At 36.5% G+C, this 15,876-nt stretch overlaps 1 protein-coding gene across 1 annotated transcript in view; it reads left to right on the top strand.

Moving 5' to 3' along the window:
* TTC28 (tetratricopeptide repeat domain 28) overlaps nt 1–15,876 on the top strand; it is a 372,574-nt gene that overhangs the window by 1,368 nt on the left and 355,330 nt on the right. The window contains 1 exon segment of the mRNA XM_023762971.1: nt 7,925–8,203. Coding sequence (XP_023618739.1) covers nt 7,925–8,203 — 279 coding nt within the window.

Here is a 15,876-nt window from a genome sequence, read left to right on the forward strand (position 1 = left end):
ATATATTTTATTGATTTTTTACAGAGAGGAAGGGAGAAGGAGAGTGATAGTTAGAAACATCGATTCAGCTGCCTCTTGCACACTCCCCACTGGGGATGTGCCCGCAACCAAGGTACATGCCCTTGACCGGAATCGAACCTGGGACCCCTCAGTCCGCAGGCCGATGCTCTATTCACTGAGCCAAACTGGTCAGGGCTGTTTTTTTTTTTTCATGTTTTTAAAAATTTCAATAGTTGATTTCATTTTATTAGTTTCTTTTTTGTTCACTGACAAAATATGAATGTATAGGATGACAAGACTTTGGGAGTTGAGATTGTATCTGAATACAGTATTGAAAATTAGGTGCTTTATTGTCTCAGTGTGGCATTTTTGTAGTTTCTTTGGATGTTATTTTTCAAAATGAGATATAATTGAAGATAACATTAGTTTCAGGTGTACAACATAATAATTTGATATTTGTATATATTACAAAAAGATCACCACAATAAGTCTAGTAAATGTCACCACACATAGTTACATATTTTTTTCCTGTGTTGAGAACTTTTAAGATATATTCTTAACTACCTTATCTATAATACAGTACTATTAAGTATACTTATCATGCTGTACATCAAATCCCCATGACTGACATTAAAAAAAAGTGTCTTTAAAAAAAACCTAGCTTTCTTGAGATGTAATTCACTTACACTAAGATTATCTCTTATTGTACAATCCCTGGTTTATGGTATACTCACTGTGTGTCCACCATCACCATTATCGAGAGCATTTTCATCACCCCACAAAGAAATCCTGTACCCATTAACATTCCTTGCCTTTCTCTCAGCCTCTGGCAATAACTGACCTACTTTCTGTCTCTGAATTTAACTATTGTGGACAGTTTACATAAAGTAACTTATAATATGTTTATTTTGTGACGGGCTTCTTTTACTTAGCACAGTTTTTTTTGAGGCTGTGTAACATGTATCAGCACTCTGTTCCTTTTTATTGCTGAATAATATTTTGTTAAAAGGATATACCACATTTTATCTATCTATTCATCTGTTGATAGACATGTGGATTTTTTCTACTTTTTGGTTATACTTGCCTTTTGGTATCTGTGGGAGATTGGTTCCAGAACCACCCCCACATAACAAGATCCCAGGATGCTCAAGTCCCTTATATAAAACGGTATAGTATTTGCATATAACCTATGCACATCCTCCTGTATACATTAAATCGTCTCTAGATTACTTATAATGCCTAACACAATATAAATGCTACATAAATAATTGTTACACTGTGTTGTTTAGGAAATAATGACAAGAAAAATAAAGTCTGTATATGTTCAGAGGCAAGCATCCTAGGATTAACTACATGGTACACATTAGCAACAATGTAACTTTTTTATCTGAACATTTTCAATCCCGGATTTGGAACCCCTGGATACAGAGGGCCTATATGAGTAATACTGCTATAAACATTTATGTACAAGTTTTAGTGTGGACATATGTTTTAATTTCTCTTGGGTATATCCCAATTGGTGGGTCACATGATAACTCTATTTTAACCATTTGAGGAGCTGACAAACTTTTTTTTTTTTAAGGCACTGCATCATTTTACATTCCCACTAGCAATATGTGAGGGTTTCAGTTACTCTACATTCTTGCCAATACTTGTTATTTTCTGTCTTTTTAACGATAATGGCATCTCATTGCAACTTTGATTTGCATTTCCCTGATGACTAATGATGCTAAGCATAATTTTTTGTGCTTATTGGCCACTTTATTTGGAGAAATGTCTATTCAGATCCCTGTCCATTTCTTTGGGCTGGGAGTCCCTTTTTTTTTTTTTAAATCCTCACCTGAGGATATTTTTCCATAAATTTTTAGAAAGAGTGGAAGAGAGAGGGAAAGACAGAGAGAAACATCAATGTGTGAGCGAGAGACATTAATTGGTTGCCTTCTGCACCCTGGAGAGGAGCCTGCAACCGAGGTTCGTGCCCTTGATCAGAATCAAACCCAGGACCCTTTGCTCTGAAGGCCAACACTCTATCCACTGAGCCAAACTGGCTAGGGAAGTGGGAGGCAGGGAGGGGAGTCCATTTAAAAAACAACCCCATATATGTTCTAATTGATTTCAGAGAGGGAGAGAAAGATAGGAACATCAATGATGAGAATCATTGATGGGCTGCCTCCTGCACACCCCCTATTGGGGATCAAGCCTACAACCCAGGCATGTGACCTTGACTGGAATCAAACTTAGGACCCTTCAGTCTGCAGGCTGACGCTCTATCCACCTGCAACCAAGGTACATGCCCTTGACCGGAATTGAACCTGGGACCCTTGAGTCCGCAGGCCGTCGCTCTATCTGCTGAGCCAAACTGGTCAGGGCGGGAGTCCATTTTTTTAATTGAGTTACTTGTCTTTTTTGTTATTGAGTTGTAGAAATTTTTAAAATATTCTGGATACTAAGTCCTAATCAGATACATGATTTGCAAATGTTTTCTCCCATTTTGTAGGTTGTCTTTTTACTTTTTTGATAATGTTCTTTGTTGCAAAAGAAGTTTTGCCATGAAGTCCATTTATCTATTTTTTCTTTTGTTCTTTATGCTTTTGGTGTCATATCTTGGAATCCGTTGTCAAATCCAAGATCATGAAGGTTTACCCCTATGCTTTCTTCTAACAGTTCTAAGTTATTAGCCCTTATGCTTAGGTTGTCGATCCACTTTGAGTTAATTTTTGTGTAAGGTAGTGGTCCAGATTCATTCTTTTGCATATGGTAATCCAGTTGTCCCAGCAATATATATTGAAAAAAACCCAAAACTATCTCACTGAATGGTCTTTGCACCCTTATTGAAAATCAACTGTCTATATGTTATGTTTATTTCTGGACTCTCCATTCTATTCTGTTATTCATTCTCATGCCAGCTCTATAATGTTTGATTACAGTAGCTTTTTAAAAGATTTTGAAATTAAGTGTAAGTTCTGTAATTTTTTTCTTTTTCAAGACTGTTTTGGCTTTTCTGAGTCCCTGGGTTTTAAGATCAGTTTCTACCAAAAAACTCTTGGGATTTTATAGGCATTGTTTAATCTGTCCTTTAAAAAAAATTATTGATGAGAGAGAGAAATATCAATTTTTATTGTTCTACCCATTCATGCATTCATTGGTTGACTCTTTTGTGTGCCCTTACTGGGAATTCAACCTGCACCTTGGTCCATAGGGACGATGCTCCAACCAACTGAGCTACCCAGCCAGGGCCTAATCTGTTCTCTTAGTGATGTTTTGTAGTTTTCCAGTCCCAACTCTTGCACTTTTTTTTTTTTGCACTTCTTTCAAAAACTTATTTCTAAGTATTTTATTGTTTGATGCTGTTGTACATGGACTTTTAAAAAATTTAATTTTGTATTGTTCATTTTTCATCACTAGTTTATTGCTAGTGTATGAAAGAAATACAGTTTAGTTTGGGATATATCTTTTAACTTCATCATTTAATGATAGACTGATCCAATTTTCTGTTTCAAATCTTTCCCTAAAATAATGAGGAATGGTCTTTGAAAGCTTAAGTATGGATGCAGATTTAGATTCACATCTCCAAGTTTGGCTCTGCTTCTTACTAGTTTGTATGTGTTTTGACAAATTTTAACTGTTATACATCTTAGTGTTCTCATATATGTAATCGGATAGTAATACCTATCCCATATAATTGACAAATAAAAGAGAATGTCAGTAGGTATTCAGAACAATGCCTTGCGTGTGGTAGGGATTTGGTATTTGTTGTTTATCTTCTTGTGTTAATGAATTGCATTTAAAAGCATGCCAAAAAACAAAAAAGCAAACAAAGCACCAAACCAAAACAAAAATAACCAAAACCCTCCCTAAAACAAACAAACCTAAAACCACAGACCCACACATACATTGAAAAAACCCAAAAACCGCAAAGATAAAAACCACAAACAAAAACCTCAAACCTCTTCCTGCCCCTATCACTTTTCTGTGACCCAAGAAAACTCTGAGCGCTTGAGGAATAATGAAAAGGTCTCTCGCACCACACTGTGGCATTGGAACAGCTTGCTAAATCTAAGCTGCTATAGGGTGTCTGACAATGTATTTGTAATTATTAATAAAAATAATAAGTATAACTCAAAGCTGTTTGTTTTTATCCCAAAATTCTTATGTTTTCCTGTTCTTTCACTACTTATTTCTTCTAAAAGCAGAAGCAATATTTTTTAAAATAGAAATTGATGATTACCATTGTTTCTTTTGGATGATTGCTATTAAAAAAAAAAAGCTCTGTTAGAGACAAAGGTTGATGTTTGAACTTAGACTTAATAGTGTTTTTGTAGGTAGGGTAGACTGCTATTTTGTATGGGAAGAAATCAGAGACACAATTTAACCCAAATATGAATGCATGTATTGTGTTCATTGAATGTGTGTTCACTATGAATCAAAGAAAATAATTATTTACACTGGAAATACTATTTTATCAATAACATCTTACCTCCAAAATCACAACTACAATTAAATATATACTGTAATTGGAAAAAAAAAGTATAACCTGTAAAACTACAGATTGGTAACTCACAGAAACTTCTATAAGAAACTTTAAAATCAAAGTTGATCTTTATTTTAACAAAACTCCCTTTTATGATCATGAAAGGTGAATGTGTGTATTGTATAAAATTAGAAAATATAAGACAAGCAGAAACAAAACCAAACCCCATAACCTTACTCATATAGAGATTGCTACTTTCAAAAGTTCCCCCTGGAACTTTTTCTGTGCATCTTTCTAACAATAGGTAGACACAGTCACAGAAATACATAGACATTTTAACTCAAATAAGATAAAACTGCACAAAATGTCTTTAATTTTTATTTTACTTGAAATAATCTTTATTTAGGTAAAATTTACCTACCATAAAATTTACCCATTAAAAAAATATATTTTTATTGATTTCAGAGAGGAAGGGAAAGGGATTGAGCGATAGAAACATCAATGATGAGAGAGAATCATTGATTGGCTGCCTCCTGCCTGCCCCCTACTGGGGATTGAGCCCCCAACTGAGCATGTGCTCTTGATGGGAATCGAACTGGGACCCTTCAGTCCCAGGCTGATGCTCTATCTACAGAGCCAAACCTGCTAGGACTAAAATTTACCAGTTTTAAAGTGTATAGTCTTATGACTTCAGAAAAGTATATAGTTATTTTATCACCACCAGAGTCAGTAGAAGTAATAGAAAGTTGTTCCTTTTTTGCCCTGGCTGGTTAGTTCAGTGAATAGAGCATCCGGCTGTGGACCAAAAGGTCCCAGGTTTGATTCTGGTCAAGGGCATGTACCTCAGTTGCAGGCTCCTCCCCCCTCCCCCCCTCCCCCAAAGGCGGGTGGGGAGGCAACCAATCAGTGTGTTTCTCTGACATCAATCTTTCTTTCCCTTTCCCACTCTCTCTAAAAATCAATGGAAAAATATCCTTGGTTGAGGATTGAAACAAAATCAAAAACAAAACAATGAAAGTGAGAGGAGGAGTTAAACTACAACCCTGTTTTAAGTCTCACGAACACTTGTCTGGTTATCAAGGATAATTTTTGCCAACCATGACTCTTACATTGGATTAAAGTGCAGGTTTTGCAGAAGTATTGGTGACTGAAGTTCAGAATTCTGTACTTCTATGCTTTGACCTAGATTTCACTCTCTCTGACCGATGTGAATGCACAGAATATTATATTTTCTCTAATTATGAATTTCTATGTTCCTGCTGGATTGAGTGTGTTTTTCTGTAGCGTTCCTTTCTTCTAATTATCTCATGACAGGCTTCTTTTGATCATATTTATTTCAATAAAAGATAGTTTCTTTTCCCTCCACTTTGGGACTGTTGGGAAAAATTGTAAAATACTTGAAATGGACTTGGAAAAAGATTACTGGGTATCTTCAGTGGAAAACTAGTTTGTCTGGAATGCAGTGTACCTTTCTGGGTTATCTGATTCCATGAAGTTTTTACCTTTCATTGTCTTGGAACTACTTTATAGCCCTATACATTGTCCTGGACATCTAGGATATGATATCCCTGTAAGCAGAGGAAAAATAGTGGTTGCCTATGTGGGAGATTAGCTCTGCCTTTCTTTCTCCACTCTGTCGAATTTGTTCTCTTTAATGCAAATATCTCTGTGAGGAATCTGTTACTTTTGTACAGGGTGGTGTGTTACATATTAGATCTGTCTTCTTTTGAATTGAGGGCCTGGACTTAATATTAAAGGAAGACATGGGGAAGAAAATTACACTTTTTGTTTTAATTTCAGTTAGGGTAAGCCTGCTTAGACATGCAAACCGTCTCTTGATACTGCTGTCTTAAGTTTCTTCTGTTAGGACTCTAATGCAGTTCATAATTTTCATGTTTTAAAAATGAATAACATTTGACTGAGTCACTCCCTTCGGTTTTAAGGTCACTGCTATAAAGTCATAGAAAACTTAGTGAGTTGGAAAAGTCAACATCAAAATAAGGTCTTAAATTGCCAAGATATAATTTCTAGCAGATATTTTTTTCTTTTTAGTGATCTCCAAAACTGGTGTTTCTCTTAGATATTCCGTGGTAGTAGCCAAATTACAGTTACCAAATTTGCCAATCTAAAAAGATTCATTGGTACATTACATTTTTATTTTTTAAAAATATATTTTATTGATTTTTTACCGAGAGGGAGAGAGAGGGATAGAGAGTTAGAAACATCGATGAGAGAGAGACATTGATCAGCTGCTTCCTGCACACCTCCTTCTGGGGATGTGCCCGCAACCAAGGTACATGCCCTTGACCAGAATTGAACCTGGGACCTTTCAGTCCGCAGGCTGACACCCTATCCACTGAGCCAAACCGGTTAGGGCTAAAATTTTATTTTTATTTTAAAACATATGCTCATTTCCTAATATTTGGAGAAGAGAAAGAAAACTTTAAGAAAATAAAAATAATCCATAATCTTATATTCAAAGATAACTTAGCATAGTTAATACTTTGATCTTGTTTCTTTCATTATTTTCCTAAGTGCAGCCATCTTTTTTTATTTTTATTTTTTAAATATATTTTTATTGATTTCAGAGAGGAAGGGAGAGGGAAAGAGAGATGGAAACATCAATGATGAGAGAGAATCATTGACCGGCTGCCTCCTGCATCCCCCCTTCTGGAGTTCGAGCCCACAACCTGGGCATGTGCCCTTGACTGGAATTGAACCCGGGACCCTTTAGTCCACAGGCCGATGCTCTCTCCACTGAGCCAAACCAGCTAGGGGTAGGTTTATATTTTTATCTTTCCCTTAGTATAACTTTATGTATGTATGTATATTTTTTTCCATTGCCTTTTAGGGAGGAAGTGGGGGAGAGTAAGGGTTGGGGCGGGGGAGAAAGAGAGAGAGAGAGAGAGAAACTGATGTGAGAGAAACCGACGTGAGAGAGAGAGACATTGATTGGTTGCCTTCCACACATGCCCAACTGGCCAAAGATCAAACCTGTAATCCAGGTATGTGCCCTTTACCTGGAATGGAACCCGTCACGTGACCCCTTTTGGTGCTTTGGCTAATGCTCTAACCATCGAGCAACACTAGCTTGGGCTCTTTAGTATTACTTTAAATTGCCAAGGAAAAGCTTGAGTACTCTTGCACTCATTCATTCTATCAAAAAATATATACATATGTAAGTATAAATATGTAAGTTTATAAATATATTCATATACGTATATGCTATATGTATATGTACACACACACACACACACACATATATATGTTGAAAGGGACGCTAGAGAAGGCACTATGTTGACTGCTTCTTGGAAAGCTTATTGTCTTTCAGGGCACAAAAGTTAACTATATTATAGATTAGGCCATGGAGAACGTTCATGTTCTCATGTTGTTCAGACAAGGAACCCCTCCGGATTATCAGAGCTTTGTCTCACAAAGTTTCTTTGTTTGTAGATTCCTCTCTTTGGTGCTAAGACTATTGGCCAGAGAAGTCCTGATGGTCCAGTGCTGAGCAAAGCTGAATTTGTTGAGAAAGTTCGTCAGAGTAACCAGGCCTGTCATGATGGAGATTTCCACACAGCTATTGTTTTATACAATGAAGCTCTGGCTGTTGACCCTCAGAATTGCATCTTATACAGCAATAGATCTGCAGCATATATGAAAATCCAGCAGTATGACAAGGCCCTGGACGATGCAATCAAAGCTCGGCTTCTCAATCCCAAATGGCCTAAGGTAGAAATTTTATTTACTTTCATAGAATCTTCTGTTGTTCCATGTTGCCAATTGGCCTGATATTCAAGAGTGCACAATTGGTTACATTTCCCCCTTTATATCTTGCTGCTCTGCTGAAAAACCTGCTTTTGTTGGTCTAGTCCAGCCGTGGGCAAACTACGGCCTGCGGGCTGGATCCGGCCCGTTTGAAATGAATAAAACTAAAAAAAAAAAAAGACCGTACCCTTTTATGTAATGATGTTTACTTTGAATTTATATTAGTTCACACAAACACTCCATCCATGCTTTTGTTCCGGCCTTCCGGTCCAGTTTAAGAACCCATTGTGGCCCTCGAGTCAAAAAGTTTGACTCTAGTCTTTTCTTTTTTCGTCTTCCTTCTTATTTATGCCAACCTCTGTGATTGGAATTTTCTCCTTTGCTCCCAATATTATTGGGCTAAGTAGGTCCAGTTCAACTCCCCCCTCCCCCAACCCCCCCAATCCTCATGGGAGGATATTTTTTCCATTGATTTTTTTTTGTTTTGTTTTGTTTGTTTTTTAGAGAAGAATGGAAGGGAGGGAGGGAGGGGGAGAGAGAGAGACAGAGAGGAGAGAGCGGGGGGAGAGAGAGAGAGAGAGAGAGAGAGAGAGAGAGAGATGAGAGAGACACATACATTGATTGGCTGCCTCCTGAGCCTGCAACCTAGCTATATGCCCTTGTCTGGGAATCAAATCCAAGACCCTTGGTTGCATGGGCCAAAGCTCTAACCACTGTGAAACATCAGCCAGGGTCAACCCTTAACCTTTTCCTGGAAGCTTTCCTGGAACGTTGAGCTATGAATATAATAAAACATTTGTCTATTGCTAATTTCACTTAATTATTTATATTGTTATGTAAACATGTCACTTGAATATATCTGAGTCTTAAACTAGCTTGAAAATTCCTTGAAAGTTTGTCTTCTATGAAGGTCTGTGCTGGAGGGTGGGAGCGGGCTGGGAGAAGTCAATGGTGTGATACTTTCAACAATAAAGAATTTAAAAAAATGATACTATACCATGAAAAAAAAAAAAGAAAGTTTGTCTTCTACTTATTTTATAGTCCTACAATTGCTGGCCACTTAAAAAAAAATCAGTGTCTAAATCATGTGGGGAACCTTTTTTCTGCCCGGGGTCATTTGGATATTTATGGCACCAATTGAGGGCCATACAAAATTATCAACTTAAAAATTAGCCTGCTGTATTTGGTCAAATATTTAATTAACTCAGCTCTAATGCCTTGGCAGGGCCAGACCAAATGATTTCATGGGCTTTATATGGCCCGTGGGCCAGACGTTCCCCACCCCTGGTCAAAATCAATGAGAAAATTAGGAGATGTAACTGCATTTTCTTCTTGAAGTTTTCTAAGGATGCAGATTTCACAGACCATAAACATATCACCCTGATGGTTTGGAAGTTCTTGTTTATTGTTAGCTGAATTCCTCAACAGTTTCAGTCTACTTTTTAATCATTTCTGGAAGGAATCTAACATTTCTCTCAAATATCCCACATTAAAACCTCCTTTCATATGTTTAGTGAGATAACATAGTATAATGGGAATAGCATGTAAAGGCAGTCCTTACTTTGCATGGTATTACAGTACAATTAGAAATGGCTGTAAGCTGAAAAAATCTTCCAGTGTGATCTTTGGAAAAGTTTTGATTGTTCTGTGACTTTTAAAAGTTTTTGTCAAAACATTAAAAACGTTCTAACTGCAGATTATAAATGTATAAGGAATGCAAAAATATTAAACTTATTTAGTACATTGATTTAAACTGTTAGAAAAATTGAGAATTTGTTTTATTTTAAAAAATATATTTTTATTGATTTCAGAGAGGAAGGGAGAGGGAGAGGAAGATAGGAACATCTTATTTAATATGACAAGTATACCTAAATAAAATTAATCTTTTTTGGAAGTTGAAGTATTACTACTACCAAAATTGGAACATTCTTCTTTTTATTGATTTTAAAGAGAGAAGAAGGGGGAGGAGAGAGAGAGAGAGCGAAACATTGATGTGAGAGAGAAACATTAATCCATTGCCTCCTGTATGAGCCCTGACTGAGGATCAAACCCACAACTTAGGTATGTACCCTGAGCAGGAATCAAACTCACAACCTTTTGGTGTACAGGAGGATGCTCCAACCAACTGAGCCACCCAGCCAGGGCTATTTAAAATTTTTAAAAATATATATTTTTATTGATTTCAGAGAAGAAGGGAGAGGAGAGATAGAAACATCAGTGATGAGAGAGAATCATTGATTGGCTGCCACCTGCACGCCCCTCACTGGGATCGAGCCCTCAACCACTGAGCTATGCCCACTGGTCTATTTTTAATTTTGAAATAATGTGAAACATATAGAAAAGTTGTGAGATTATTTCAAAGGACTCCTGAATATCCTACATCTAGATTCCTCCAATAGTGAATATTTTACCATATTTGGCTTATAATGTACTCCACATCAAATAAATTGTTATTTTTGGAATCATTTGAGAGAAAGTGCAGACATGATGTCCCATCACCCATAAATCCTTCAGTATGTATTGAGAATACTCTGATATATATCCACAGTATAACCATTAAATTTAAAGACATTAGCATTGATACGATACTGCTATTTAATTGACGATCCTATTCAAATTTCAAGGATTGTCCCTGTGATATCCTTTATAGGCACTTTACCCTTTCTGGTCCAGAAGTACTTGGCAACAAGTATATTAGGAGTCTGTTCAGCTAGATAGATTGTAGTATATGGTCAGTACCACCTGCTCACATTACAAATAACTTATTTAATTGACTGGATTTTTACCACTCTTGGGTTCTTGATTGTTAGTTCCTTAGTTTGGGCCTTGAGTTTTGATCACTAAAATAATATATTCCTTATCCTTTGTTCTGGACTGTCAGTCTTTATCCATACCCCCTAACCTGTAGCTCACTGCTACTAATATGGACTTTTTGCCTGACTCTCTTGATCCTAGCAGTCGGTTCATCTCTCTTTTGTTCTTGTATCATAATAACTAGGGGCCTGGTGCACGAAATTTGTGCACGGGTGCAGTCCCTAGGCCTGGCTGGTGTTTGAAGTGCAAGCGTCTGGCATGGAAGGGCAGGTCCCAGCTGACCTCTGGACCCTGGGCAGCACCTGGGTCCCCGGGCCCCTGCGCAACCCCTCGGCCTGAGTCACGTTGCTTGAGTCCCCATGCGGAGATGTAGTGAGCGTGGCCTCTGGGCCATCCATCAGGAAGCCGGGCGGGCTCCTCGCAGGCACCTGGCACCTGAGTGCGGGGGCTTCTTCAGTGTGCAAGCCCTGGTGTCCCGGGGGAGAATAGCAGGGGGAGTGAGAGTGAGTGGGGGACAGCCTGCATTCACACCGCACCTCTGTACCCATCACCCCCACCCCCAGGTAGCCTGCGAGGTCGCCGATGCCCGCCATGTTCCGTGCCGCCCCCTGGTGGTCAGCACACGTCATAGCGAGTGGTTGAACTCCAGGTTTTCCAGTCCAACTCCCAGTCGAACCACTGCCTGAGGGGACAATTTGCATATTAGGCTTTTATTATATAGGAATTATATAGGATATATAAGGGATAAGTAATATTTTTGTGCTTTTGTCTACCATGCCAGGTCCTCATGTGATGTGCCTCTTCTTTGTAGAAGTTAGATACAGTGTGAAATTGTTGACATTCAGAGTAATTTCATGTGTCACAGTCAGCATTAGGACTATGTATATATAAAGCTGAATAGTGCTACATACCTAGAACTGTGTGTGTGTGTGTGTGTGTGTAGATTATATTCTGCTTTGAATCTTGAGGTAGGCAGAATATGCTCTGGAATTATTTTGGATTTTGCTTCTGTCTATAGGCTTTGTAATCTTAATCCGATTATCTCACCTACATAAACTCCTGAGGTAGTTTATTATTTCATGAGGAAGTGAACTAATGAAGTCATAACCTACCATTTGGGATTGGTTGCCATTCTTGGAATAGATAATTTTAGACAGAATATTTACTGCTTGAGAATTAAATAGCTGATATTATGATACAGATTTGTCATTTTCAAAAAGTTGGAGATCTATTTCCTGCAAGTAAGTTTATTGTAATTATAATCACTTAATGAATGTTTTAATGATATTTGAAAAGAGAAATTTCAGAAGTTGGCTAGCATTTACTTGTTTTATTTTTTGGAGAATTTTAATAAGAGTTTATTTGAGCCAAACTGATGAGATATACTAGGGAATAAGATATCAAATGCTCCTAAAAGTTGGTTAGCATTTAAACAGAAGTTTTTCAAGGAGATGTTAGATTAAAAGATGGCATAAAATTCTGATTAAAAGTCATAATTTTTCTTAATGATAAAATATTAAATTTAGGTGTAAAGTCAATTTGAATAAATAATTTGTATTATCTGAGAAGCAGTGATTTGGTTTCTGGAAAGTACTGAGAAAGGGAAATATTTTCAGTGCAATTAACCCAGAGTACATGCATGAAGAATCCTTTATAAATCCATGTGACCATGCATTAAGAGCTGCAAATTGAGTAAAATGCAACTTGCCTTTGGTTTTATTAATTTCCCAGCCTTGTGCGCCCTCTTGTGTTTAACTTATCGTTAAGACTGTGCTACATTACATGGCTTTCAGTAGTTTGATGGGTTGGGTAAATAGCTGTACATTTCTTAAGAGATTAAAAATTTTCAAGTATAATGATAACATTCTTTTCCCTTATAATATTTAAGTGCTTCCCTGGTTCTGTTCCCTACATTTACTTTAACATACTCCACATCAAATTTTATTATATTTAAGTAATTGAGGTATATGTCCTTGAACATAATTTTGTGTTCAAAAAGGCTAAGAAAATTTAATTATACGTACTATCATTTTTATATGAAGGTTCTGTGGCTGTTGTAAGCTATGTTGAGTTATCAAGCTAGTAAGTGCTTGGCACACTGTAGGCTTTCAATAAATATTTGTTGAAAAGAAGAGTGGAAGTATTATAATTGATTACTTGTATTTTCTTTCTTTTTTTTTTTTTTTTTTTAAATATATTTTATTGATTTTTCACAGAGAAGAAGGGAGAGAGATAGAGAGAGTTAGAAACATCGATCAGCTGCCTCTTGCACATCCCCCACCGGGGATGTGCCCGCAACCCAGGTACACGCCCCTGACCGGAATCGAACCTGGGACCTCTCAGTCCGCAGGCCGACGCTCTATCCACTGAGCCAAACCGGTTTCGGCTACTTGTATTTTCTTATTGACTGAAAGAATTGAAATTAGTTGGATAATTTCCAACTTGATATGTTCTGAAAGAGAGTTTATTACTTTGGCTTCAAAGACACCTAGAGAACAAGTGGTTTTTGATTTTTGGGTTAGTATTTAATTGAAGTAGGACCTTTATATGTAATAGAACTTAGAACTATATTAAAATCTCAAACAACAACCTTCTAATTTTTACGGCACTAGCCACCCCCCTCCCCCCCTTATCTGGACACCTTATGGACTGAATTACTTTTGATTGATTTTGTGGATCCCATTAGAATCAGATCAACTTTGGTGCAGATTTATGAGTCATAGTGCCAAGATGATTATATAGAAGCTTAGCAAATAGTGTCATAAACAAAGCATTTCTTTCAAATGGGGGAGGAATTTAAAAAGTGATTATAAAGAGCTCGTTACCAGAGGTTCAGAATTTGAGAATGCTTTGCTTGCCTACTAGATAATAAAACCCTCTTACATTTGATTTGTATAAGCAACTATAGGCGAAATTATACAATTTAGAGATGGAGCTAAGGGACTTTATATGGCTTTTTAAAATTATATTCTCAAATTTGATACAACTTACCTTTTAAAGATTGAGATTTAGGATTCTTCATGTAAATCCCACATAGCTCTGTAACTAGTGTCACAGAGAAGTAGCTTTGTTCTTGGTTTTAGCATTAATTTGTCCTGAATGGAATCTTGCCTGTGCTTATGCTCTTGTAATTTTCATTGAAGAAGCATTTCACTGACAGTTTTGCAGTCTACCAAATCACTAATTCAAAGGGAAATTAACTTTGGAAAAAGTTACTTATCTAGTATATTTTTCTAAAGATTTTCTGCTCTGTATCACAAATAAATATACCCACAATCCAGTCCCTTTTGTTCTTGTTATATGTAGCATGTAGATTTATATTTTGACCTCCTTTTAACTTTGATCTCACCAGTAGCAGATTTAAGAGAATTCATTTTCTATGTACCAAATGTGTAGAGGATTTCTGCTGTCTTATTATATTCAGGAAACTATAAATTATTTGACGAATGTTTAGTAAATAGTAATTGTATGCAGGACACTGTGTGGATTATTCCTTAGTTATAAGTACTACAGTTGTTTGGATTTATCTTTAGACAATTTACATATATGTAGAAGTATTTGCAACTTTCAGATTGTGTTTACATTTATTACTTCACTTTTTTCCTTGTTTCTACCCTTTGAAGTCAGCATGGTAGGCATTTTTATGATGTCTTTTACAGATGAAGAAAACAGCTCTGGATGGTTTGTGACTTGACTAAATGAATTGGTGTATGTGGAAATTTCTTGTAAAATATAAAGGCTAAAATATGAGAATTTTATTATTTATTTCAAAGTGAGTCCAATATTTATTCTTTCTATGTACCATGTATTTTTCCATATAAATAGGTCATGTCATATTGGTTAGTTGCTCTTCTGCTACTGGCCAGTAACCCTGTTTATTTATAATAATTTTGTTAGTATGCATGGTGGATTGGAAATAGTGTAGTGTGTACTATAATATAATTCTCAGTCATTTATTCTGTGTTTTTTACTACATATTGGAGGCAAGGCTTGGCCCCTTCTATCCACCTTTTGGTTAAGGATGAAATTATTTAAACAAAAAACCCCCCAAACTAACTAAAATACCAACTCAAAAGCATATATATGTATTTATGTATATATGTATATATGGACATATGTGTTTATATACATATATATAGTTTCTTGTATAGGGACTGGTGTAATACTATATTATCTGTTAAAAAACAGGGAATGACAGAAAAATGTAATATTATCTGTTAAAAAAAACAGGGAATGACAGACAAAAAGTAGAATGGTAGCTGTTAAGGCGCGGGGGAAACAGGGAGTTGTTCAATAGGTATAGAATTTCAGTTTTGCAAGATGTAAAAGTCCTGGAAACCCGTTGCACAACAATGTAAATAAACTTAACACTACCGAACTGTGCACTTAAAATCAGCTAAGATGAAACTCTTACGGGTTTTAAAATCTGTTATCAAATTTTTTTGTTTTAAGCCCTGACCAATGGCTTAGTTGGTTAGAGCATCGATCTGATATGCCGAGGTTGCAGGTTTGTTCTCAGGTCAGGGCTCACATAAAAAGCAACCTGTGAATGCATAAACAAGTGGAACAGCAAATTGATGCTTCTCTCCCCACCCCCACCCCTCTCCCTCAAAACCAATAAAAATTTTAAAACATTTTAATTTTATTATTAAAAAATCATTAAAATGGTAGAGAATACAAAGTTTAATACATCAGATGTTCAGAAACTTGCTCCTAGAATGAGCAAATGATAATTTCTCTGCAATGATTATTTGCTGGGTTAAATGAACTGAATCTTGGTGTTGGAGGTTTCTGCAGCACCTGCATCATCTCAGGCGAAATAT

Source organism: Myotis lucifugus, unplaced genomic scaffold, assembly GCF_000147115.1.
Source record: "Myotis lucifugus unplaced genomic scaffold, Myoluc2.0 scaffold_269, whole genome shotgun sequence".
In the NCBI taxonomy this organism is placed as follows: domain Eukaryota; kingdom Metazoa; phylum Chordata; class Mammalia; order Chiroptera; family Vespertilionidae; genus Myotis; species Myotis lucifugus.